The sequence below is a fragment of the Chrysochloris asiatica genome, unplaced genomic scaffold (assembly GCF_000296735.1).
Source record: "Chrysochloris asiatica unplaced genomic scaffold, ChrAsi1.0 scaffold00066, whole genome shotgun sequence".
Taxonomy (NCBI): domain Eukaryota; kingdom Metazoa; phylum Chordata; class Mammalia; order Afrosoricida; family Chrysochloridae; genus Chrysochloris; species Chrysochloris asiatica.
The window spans coordinates 10641547-10651769 of NW_006408584.1; the positions used below are offsets into that span (position 1 = coordinate 10641547).

A 10223-nucleotide genomic window follows, 5' to 3' on the forward strand; every position below is an offset into this window, starting at 1 on the left:
CTTTTGATATACATAAGTTTTTAATTTTTAGTATGTCCCACTCATCTATTTTGTCTATTTTTGTTTGTGTGGTTTTCAAAATGTTCTGTAGTCCATGTATTCCCATCATTAGTGTCTTCACATTTGTCCCGAATTTTTCATTGATGACCTTCATAATGCTGGGATTCACATTTAGGGAGGCTGCTGATAAATGCTTGCAGAGCACACCTTGCTACCATAAACCTGAAGGCTTCAGCCTGAAGGTGCTGGGCTCTAGCTCCATGGGTCAGCAAACCTAGCTCCCCAGTTCAATGCCTAGAAGTACTTCCACTTTCCAAATGAGCCTCCTGCCCAAAGGCTAAACTTGCTTTGTGGGCTGGGAAGTCCACTGCTCTGTCTCATACTCTGACTCCTGGGTCTGCTGTTGTCACAGCATTCTGTCTCCGAGTCATGGCGATTCAATGCGCAGAGCTCTCAGGGCCCAAAGGAGGCACTCCACTTGTAACTTTGCCTTATTAGTAATGAAATTCCCCCTTCTGCTTTGGAGATAGTTCATTTTATACCAGTCTGAAGGCAAAATTGACAAATCGTAATTAGCCCTGTTAACAGTCATTCCCAACTGCATCATATAATCAGCCTTTTCAACAGACTCATCAGGAAAAGTCATTTGGTGAGAGTTTACAAAGGCCGACTAGAAGAAACATTCAATAATTCACTGCACCCCAACTGCCAATCCAGACACTCTTAATATTGAACATGTACACGTCAATCAATTTTAATAATGTAATCACCATCCACACTGAGCTTTAGAACTTTTCCAGCACTGTAGAATGTTATCTGTTTTTTTTTTTTCCAGTTAATTCTTCCTCATACTGATATATCAAATAGATTCCAACTCATAGCAACCCATGTATTACTGAGTAAAAGTTCTTTTCATAGAGTTTTGAGGCTGTGACCATTTGGAAGCAAACCGCCACACCTTTCCTCCTTTTATTGCTGTTGGTATAAGATATCCTCTACTTGGTTTTTGACTCATAGCAACTCTATGTACAGCAGAACAAAACAGTGCCCAATCCTGTGCTATCTTCAAAGTCATTGCTATGTTTGAGCCAGTTGTTGCAGCCACTGTGTCAATTCATATAGTTGAGGGTCTTCTTTTTTTCGCTGGTCCTCTTCTTTGCCTGACATGATATCTTTCTCCAAGGACTGGTCCCTTTTGATAAAATGTCCAAAGTATATATGATGAAGTCTCACCCAGCTTGTGTCTAAAAAGCATCCTAGCTATATTATCTTCTAAGACATATTTGTTCATTCAACTGAAGTTCATTGTATATTCAGTATTCTTTGCCAATACCATAATTCAAAGACATCAGTTCCTCTATCTTTCATATTCACTGTCCAGCTTTCACATGCATATGAGGCAACTGAGAATACCAGGGCTTGGGCCACATACACCTTAGTCCTCAAAGTGACTACTTCTTTGTTTTTGAACTCCTTAAAGAGGTCTCTTGTAGCAGATTCTTTCAATGCAAGATACTGTTTGATTTTTCTGGCTTCTGCTTTCATGGACATTGATTGTAGATCTAAGTAAAATGAAATCCTTGACAATTTAAATCTTTTCTCCATTTATTATGGTATTTCTTATTGGTTTAGCTGTGAGGATTTTTATTTTCTTCTTGTTTTTAAGTTCCATCAAGTCAGTTCAGACTCGTAACGCCTATTAATGCTGAGATGTAATCTATATTGAATGCTATTTGTTGTTGTTGTTAAGTGTCATGAGTCAGTTCCGACCCATAGTGACCCGTGTAGGGTTTCCAAGAAACAGCTGGTGAGCTTGAACCACCGACCTTGCAGTTCAGATGACTTTGTAGTCTGATGCATTAGCCCACAGCGCCACACCAGGACTCCATTGAATGCTATAGTCTTTGATATTTATCACTAAATGTTTTAAGTCATCTTCACTTTCAGTGAGTAAGGTTGTGTCTTCTGCATATTACAGGTTGTTAATGAATCTTCCTTCAATTCTGTTGCCATGCTTACCATACAGATTGAATGTGGTAGTGGTTATATGCCATGTAGTCAAATCCAACTCAAGTTTAATCTCTCCGCGCCGGTTGCGGAGAATAGCCAATTGTCGGTCATGGCAGTTGGCCTTGCACTGACAGATGATATTAAGCTTCTCAGTCTTCTCTTCCCATAGACATAGTCTGTTTGATTCCTGTGTATTCCATATGGTGAGGTCTACTTCTATAGTCACTGTTAATGTTGAAAAAAAAAAAGTATTTCCAATAATAGTTCTTTGGTCTTACAAAATTCTATCATGTGATCTCTGATGTCGTTTATATCAACAAGGCAGTGTTTTCCAACTCTGATCCTCCTTCTCTGTTTTCAGCTTTTGTAGTTTAATCACCAATAATTATCATTGCATCTTGATTGCATGTTTGCTCAATTTCAGAATACACAAGTTGGTAAAAATCTTCAGTTTCTTCATCTCTGGCATTAGTGGTTGGTGTATAAATTTGAATAATAATCATATTAACTGGCCTTTCTTGTAAGCATATGGATATTATACTATCACAGCAGCTTTGTATTTCAAGATAGATTTTGAAATATATCCTGAAAGGTAACCACTATTCTGATTTCTGTCATTGTAATTTTTCTAGTTCATAAGTTCATACAAATGGAATCATAGAGTGGATACAACTTTTAAAGATGAACTAAGGACAGAAAAGTTAGAATAACATTGATATTTTTGTCAAAGTACGTTAAGTGCACTTAACATGCTGTTTTGCCTACGTAAAACTACTTTTATCATGTTGTCACTCTAAATAAGAGATTAAGACCTGACTTCCAAGTGAATCCTTACTGGCTCCTCGTTATTTTAGTGTCTCTTGAGCTAAATTCAAATTGGGACTCTAATTTGAGGTATTTGATCTCATATATGGAGGCCTGGTGTGGTACTGTGGATTAATGCGCTAGACTCTAAAGTTGGTTTGAACCGCAAGGTTGGCAGTTCAAGCTCACCAGTCACTCCTTGGAAGCCCTATCTATACAAGGTCTCTATGAGTCAGAACCAACTCAACGGCACTTAACAACAACAACAACCTCCTATATGAAGCACTTCTTACACCCTACTTGAAGTGGAATGTTATTATGGGTTTGGAATTTTTTGTTTGTCTTATCCAGTTTTTAATTTACATAGTAGGTGTTTTGGGTTTGTCTTTAGGGATAGCCTTTTGGTAAGAACTAAAACTGAAGATATGATATCTCAGCTTCACACTAACCTCTTGGGTTCCATGCTGACATGTAAAGCGGCTGTGAAGACTATGATTCAGCAACAAGGAGGGTCTATTGTTAATGTAGGTGAGTCTGCACCTTTGTGAATTATTTTATGCTGTTGTTGCTAGTTGCTGGTGAGTCAGTTTTGGTGACCTCTTGTGTATCATGATAGAACTGTGCCTTTGGGGTTTTCAAGGTGTCGGTGTTTCTACAGCAGCTCTCTGTACCTTTCTTCCAAGGTATCTCTGGATGGGTTGGATGGGTTTGAACTGCCAACCTTGTAGATCACAGCCCAGTGTTGGTCCTACAACACCACACCATACATAGTACTCTACAAATATGTAACCCACTAATTTAGGATTTATATGTAAAACTGGGATTAAATTTATCTTTGTATTATCTTTTTTGTATCTTTGTATTACATATTTGGATCTTCTGGTGCGGCACTGTAGGATCAGCACTGGGCTGCGAACCACAAGGTCAGCAGTTCAAATCCACCAGCTGCTCCTCAGAAACCCTATGAAGGGTCAGTATGAGTCAGAATTGACTCTATGGCACTTAACTACAACAACATTACATATATATACCCATTCCAAAGAAAGATGATGCAACAGAATTCAGAAATCATTGAACAATATCATTAATATCACATGTAAGTAAAATTTTGCTGAAGAGAATTAAAAAATGGTTGCAATACTATATCTACAGGGAATTACTAGAAATTTAAGCCAGGTTCAGAAGAAGATGAGGAAGCAGGGATATCATTGCTGATATTAGATCTTGGCTGAAAGCAGAGAATACCAGAAAGCTATTTACTTGTGTTTTATTGTCTGTGTAGAGGCTTTTGACTGTGTGGATCATAACAGACTATGGATAACATAGCGAAGAATGGGAATTCAACAACACTTAATTGTGTTCATGAGGAACCTGTACTTAGGCCAAGAGGCAGGCATTAGAACAGAACAAGGGAATAATGAATAGTTTAAATTCAGGAAACGTGTATGCCAGAGTTGTATCCTTTCATCATACTTATTCAATGTTTATGTTGAGCAAATGATCTCAGAAACTGGATCATATGAAGAAGAAAATGCTAACAGGATAGGAGGAAGGCATCAACAACCTGCTATATGCAACTGATAGACCCTTGCTTGCTGAAAAGTGAAGAGGACTTAAAATACTTACTGATAAGGTCAAAGACCACAGCCTTCAGTTCAGATTGCACCTCAATATAAAGAAAGCAAAAATTCTCACAACTGGACCAATAAATAACATCATGATACTTGGAGAAAGACTGATGTTATTAAAGACATTTTGCTTGAATCCACAGTCAATACTTATGAAAGTAGGTAGAGTCAAGAAATCAAATGACAAGAAATCAAATTTGCATTAGGCAAATCTGCTACAAAGGACCTCTTTAAAGTTTTAAAAAGCAAAGATATCAATTTGAGGACTAAGGCATGCCTGGCCCAAGCCATGGTATTTTCAATGGCCTCATATGCATGTGAAAGTTGGACAATGAATGCATTTGAGTTAAACTGTTGGATAATAATATTGAAGGTACCATGGACTGCAAGAAGAACAAAGATTTCTGTGTTGGAAGAAGTACAACCAGAATGCTCCTTAGAAGCGAGGATGGTGAGACTTTGTCTCTTGTGCTTTGTATATATTATCAGTAGGGGTCAGTCCCTAGAGAAGGACATCATGCTTGCAAAGGGGAGGGAGGGTGAGCGAAAGAGAAGAAGACCTCCAATAAGATGGATTGACACAGTGGCAGCAACAATGGGCTCCAGCGTAACCACATTTGTGAAGTTGGCACAGGACTGGGCAGTGTTTTGTTCGGATGTGCATAGGGTCACTGTGAGTCAAAACCCATCGACAGCACCTAACAACAACTTCAGGAATGTAAACAGTCTAAGTGAATTGCCCATGTAGAATTGGTTTAAATGGTGTATCCTTTTCTTTGTATATTTTTACTCTTCCTCCTTAAAATTTGAATAAAAAATACTTAAGAAAATAATTTTTTTTTTTTTTTTTTTTAGTTTTTTTAACCCCTGGCTTCATGTCATTTTACCCTTGGGGAGATCAATTAGTTACTATGTGCCTACAAGTTTTTGCCTTCTACAAATGCAAAACAACTTGAAATTTTATTTGAATTTGGTCATTTGAAAACAATGGTAGATTATCTGCCTTTTAAATTTCAAGTGGTAATACCTTAGAAGACCACAAAAGGGGGATGCTGTTCTATTAAAATAAATGGCCTATTCCTTTTAGTATTGGAAATGGTGTTTCAAGCCAGAATTTAAGGTTTTTCTCTTTTGAAAATAAGAAAAGGAAAAATTACTGTGATAATAAACTAAGGAGGAATTTTTAAAGAACATTTTTTGACAGTTACTCTTGAAAAAACATAAGGAGTCAGTTTTCTACTTATAAAAAAGTTACGTAAATAAGTAAACTTGTCTTTTGACCATGTCAGATAATGGCTTTGACTTTGGGTTCTTATAAATTGGCACATTGGCCTCTGTATATCACATAGTAAGATGGAGTATATTCTTTAACACTACGATATCCTCATTTGAGGCAAACAAATCAAAATCCCATAAAAACCAAGTCACTCCATCATATGTATGTGAAGTTTCATATACATATACATTTTTTTAAATCCTGATAGAAATAAAAGTTAGCCAAGAAAGCAAATAAACAAACCCACAGCCATGCAGTTGACCTTGCCTTATAGCAACACATAGGACAGAGTAGAATTGTTTTTGAGGGATTCTGAGACTAAATCTATATAGGAACAGACAACCTCATCTTTCTGGTGGGTCTGAACTACTGACCTGGCAGTTAGCAGCCCAATGCTTAACCCACTGTGCCACCATGACTCCTTCAAAATAAAAACAGATATTGAAAATCTATACCTATGTAAAGGACTACCTTAAACTGCTAGCAAGTTCATTGATATTTCAGAAGCTATCCCTTACTTTAGTAACTTTTGACCAGATGTAAAAATAATGTGTGGCATAAATCAGAAGCTAATAAAGATTCCTACTCGGCTTTTCTTTTATAATTGGTTTACTTGTTCTGTCTATTTTTACTTTCTTTTATAAATTGGTTTACTTGTTCTGTCGATATTTCTCTTTCTCCCAAATAATCCTTTAACATATTTATTAAATAAGATCATCCAAGTATGTTTATTAGACAATATAAATTGCATTACTGAAAGTAATTGAATTGCAGCTTTATAAAAAGGTTTTATAATTGAAGCTTTGCTAATTTATATTGACAGCATTTCAAGTTTAATTTTTTTTTTTTTAAAGTAGAAGTGAATGTTTCCTTATGTCTGTGTTGTAGAATCATTAAAGTTATTTAACTTTTATATGCCTTTTCTGGTTCTTAATCACTTCCTTCTGGAAATCTTTATAAATATTACAGAATTTTTATCCTATCTGGCACTATGGAGTCCTGGTGTGGCGCTATGAGTCTGAAGGTTGCCAGTTCAAACCTACCAGCTGCTTCTTGGGAGAAAGATGAGGCTGTCTGTTCCTGTAAAGATTTACGGACTAGAAAACCCTACATAGGGGTTGATCTGAGTTGGAATCGACATGATGTCAGTGGTTTCTGACCTCCTCAGATTAAAGTAGAGTCCTGGCGTGGCGCTGCAAGATAATGCACTGTACCGCAAGGTTGGGTTGAACCAAGATCAGTGGTTTAGATCACTAGCCGCTCCTCAGAAATGCTGTTCAGGGTCGCTGTGCATCAGAACCAACTCGACGGCACTTAACAACATAATCCAGTGGATCTCTTTACAGTCATTCTTGCCTAGAATTTTGGAAGGCAGCTAACCAACCAACTGACTGGAAAAGATCTATATGTGTGTCTATTCCAAAGAAAGGTGATCCAACGGAATGTGGAAACTATCAAACAATCTCATATGCAAGTAAAAATTTGCCAAGATAATTTAAAAATGGTTACAGCTTTACACTGTCAGGGAACTGCTAAAAATTCAAGATGGATTCAAAAGAGGACTTGGCCTGGGCACTGTCGAGTTGGTTCTGACTCAGTGACTTTATCCACAACAGAATGAAAGACTTCCCAGTCCTGCACCATCCTCACAACTGTTGTTACATTAGAGAAGAATGGGAATTTCAGTACACTTAATTGTGTTCATACAAGCATGTTATGAGAGGGCTTCAAAACGTCCATGGAAAAATGGAATGGAAAGGTAATGATGAACATCAAAAACAATAGACTTCAATATGGATTTCATCTATCTTGTGTAAGAAGTACAGCTGAGTTCACCTGGGAGCCATCAAGGCAAGTAGTTTGGACCCCTCAGAGCAAACTCCCTTCTAAGACTAATGCTCAAGGGGAATACATTAGCAGGCAGGTGGTCTGGCTGCTGACCACGCTCGTCACTGATAAGGGGAAGAGGGAGAAAAAACAGCAATGAAGTTGCAAGCTAAGTCCGATCATATTCAATAGACCCCATGAACCTGGGTGGAGACCTGGATGGCCAACAGTATGGCAAGACCTGGGGCCCAGAGGCAGTGACATAGTCACAGAGGACTAGAGTGGAGAGTAAAGCATCCAGCTGATATGAATTAAGGGGAGAGGCACAAGAACACCCATACTTGCAGATAGTACCCACTTGACCTGACTTCGATGGCTGGATGATCAGCACTCTACAACAAGAAAAACGAAGGGGGGGTGGAGAGTAACTTGCTACAATTTGATTTACTTTACCTACACTTATGGATGTAATAGCTCAAAAAAGGGAACAAATCTTTACAGCAAGGATCACTCCCACCCCCTCGGTACACAGGGTTGACAGGGATAGGCAACTTAGACATTGGCTACCCAAAATGGGGGTGCCTATAAAGGCAGGAAGTGACTGGCTTACAAGCTTTCAAGAGGGAGCCTAGTTCCAGACGGGGCGGGGGAAGGTAGACTCTCCACTGAATGATTTCCAATCTTTTGGGACCTGGCTGGCAAAAGGAAATGGGGATAAGACTCTTGTGGTACAATAGTAAATAATTGCCCTCAGGACTGACTGTAAGGGCAGGAAATATAGAGGTAGATGTTTTTTGACAAAAGGAGGGGAATGATTGATTTTGAAGCCCAGAAGTGGAGGTCCCTGGGAGCATCAAGTGAGAAGAGCAGAGAGCAGGACCCTACCCAGAGAGGTAGAGACGTCAGGGACGGAGACAGAGACGATGACTTGGACAGATGGAGGGGCTGAGGACACTGAATTCAGGGAGGGAGACGGGCTGTGTGCTGATGGCCAGGGGGCAGGCCTGTGTGGTGTGCCCTTTGGTTATTTGATGATGTATGGAGGGGATTGTAATCATTGCAATGAAACGAAATGCGATAGGATGAATGTAAAACTGATATTCTTCCATGTAAACCTCACAATAAAAACTTATTTGAAAAACCTAAAAAGTACAGCTGAATGCTACTTAGCAGAGAGGATGGCAGACTTCATCTCATTACCTTGGACACGTTATTAGGAGGGACCAGTACTTGGAGAAGGACATGCTTGGTAAAGTAGAAAGTCAGCAAAAAAGAGGAAGATTCTCACAGTGGCTACAACACTGTGCTCCAGCATAGCAATGATTGTGAGGATGGCATAGGACTGGGCATTGTTTCATCTTGATATACAGGGTCACTGGGAGTTGAATACAGCTCCACGGCACTTGACATTGGGCTTTCACTGAAAGGGTCAAATCTCATGTCCTCTGCCTAGCTTCTGAAGTTTTACATCAACCTTTTTCAGATTATGTTTTCTGTGTATAACTGAAACAGACTTCGGATTGTATAGTCTTATAATTCAGATGACAATGGTTAGTATTTCTGATTTTAGCAAAAAACAAAGTAGACTATTTTTTTGTTTGTTTGTTTGGTAAAAGTTTTATACTAAACTTATATCTATATTTATCTAAGTTTTCAAATAAGCTCATGAATTTGTTTGCATTTTGCTTCCCCCTCCAGGAAGTATTGTTGGTTTAAAAGGCAACTCTGGCCAGTCTGTCTATAGCGCCAGTAAAGGAGGATTAGTTGGATTTTCACGTGCTCTTGCTAAAGAGGTAGCAAGAAAGAAAATTAGAGTGAATGTGGTCGCACCAGGTCAGTATAAACTTCTTATTAAAATTATTTTTATATGATTGTTTCATAGAGAAAACCATTAATTAGTCTTTAATTGGTGCTTATTGATTTACATCTACGGCTCAAACTTACCAGCTGCTCATTTCTACCCTATACAGGGTCACTGAGTTGGAACCAACTCCACTGTACTTAACAACAATTTCTGAAAGTAGATTATCAGTCTTTTGTGGAAAGAATCAAGTTGTGAACTGGTGGTGATTAGAAAAAAAATCTTTATGTTGTAGAGCATACAGGGGCAAAGTTATGAAAACTTAGATATAACCAACACTTTGAAGGAAGGAGTTGCTAGGCCTGGGAGCTCAGGACCATAATCTTAGGGGACACCACGGTCCATTGGCATAACATAGCTCACAAAGACAACATTCTGTATCCTACTTTGGGGTAAGTAGCAACTGGAGTGTTAAAAGCTCATGAGTGACCATCTAAGATGCAACTATTGGCCTCTCCCTGTCCAGAGAAAAACATGATAAAAATTGAAGACATACGGAAACAATTAGTCCAATGGACTAATGAACCACATGAACATAAGCAGAAGAACTTGATGGTGGGCTACCATTATCAGCTGCTCTGAAAGGTTCTGAAGAGATGGGGAGAAGTTGTAGAAAATTATAAAAGAGACCAGGCTCACTGGTCAGAGACAGGTGGAATCCCTGAGGTTGTGGCCCGTAGCACCCTTCAGGTCTGGAAATGAACTCACCCCTATGGCTCCATTTCCAGCCAAACAATAGGTTTCTAAGATGAGCAGTAAAACTAGGTACGCACACCATAGAATAATCAACCATTTGAAATAAAAAAGGCAACATTTA

General features: G+C 38.6%; 1 protein-coding gene across 1 annotated transcript in view; it reads left to right on the plus strand.

Moving 5' to 3' along the window:
- The window catches only part of CBR4 (carbonyl reductase 4), a 41438-nt gene that overhangs the window by 5423 nt on the left and 25792 nt on the right, over positions 1–10223 (plus strand). The window contains exons 3-4 of the mRNA XM_006864535.1: positions 3206–3342; positions 9244–9378. Coding sequence (XP_006864597.1) covers positions 3206–3342; positions 9244–9378 — 272 coding nt within the window. The remainder of the gene's footprint in view (positions 1–3205; positions 3343–9243; positions 9379–10223) is intronic.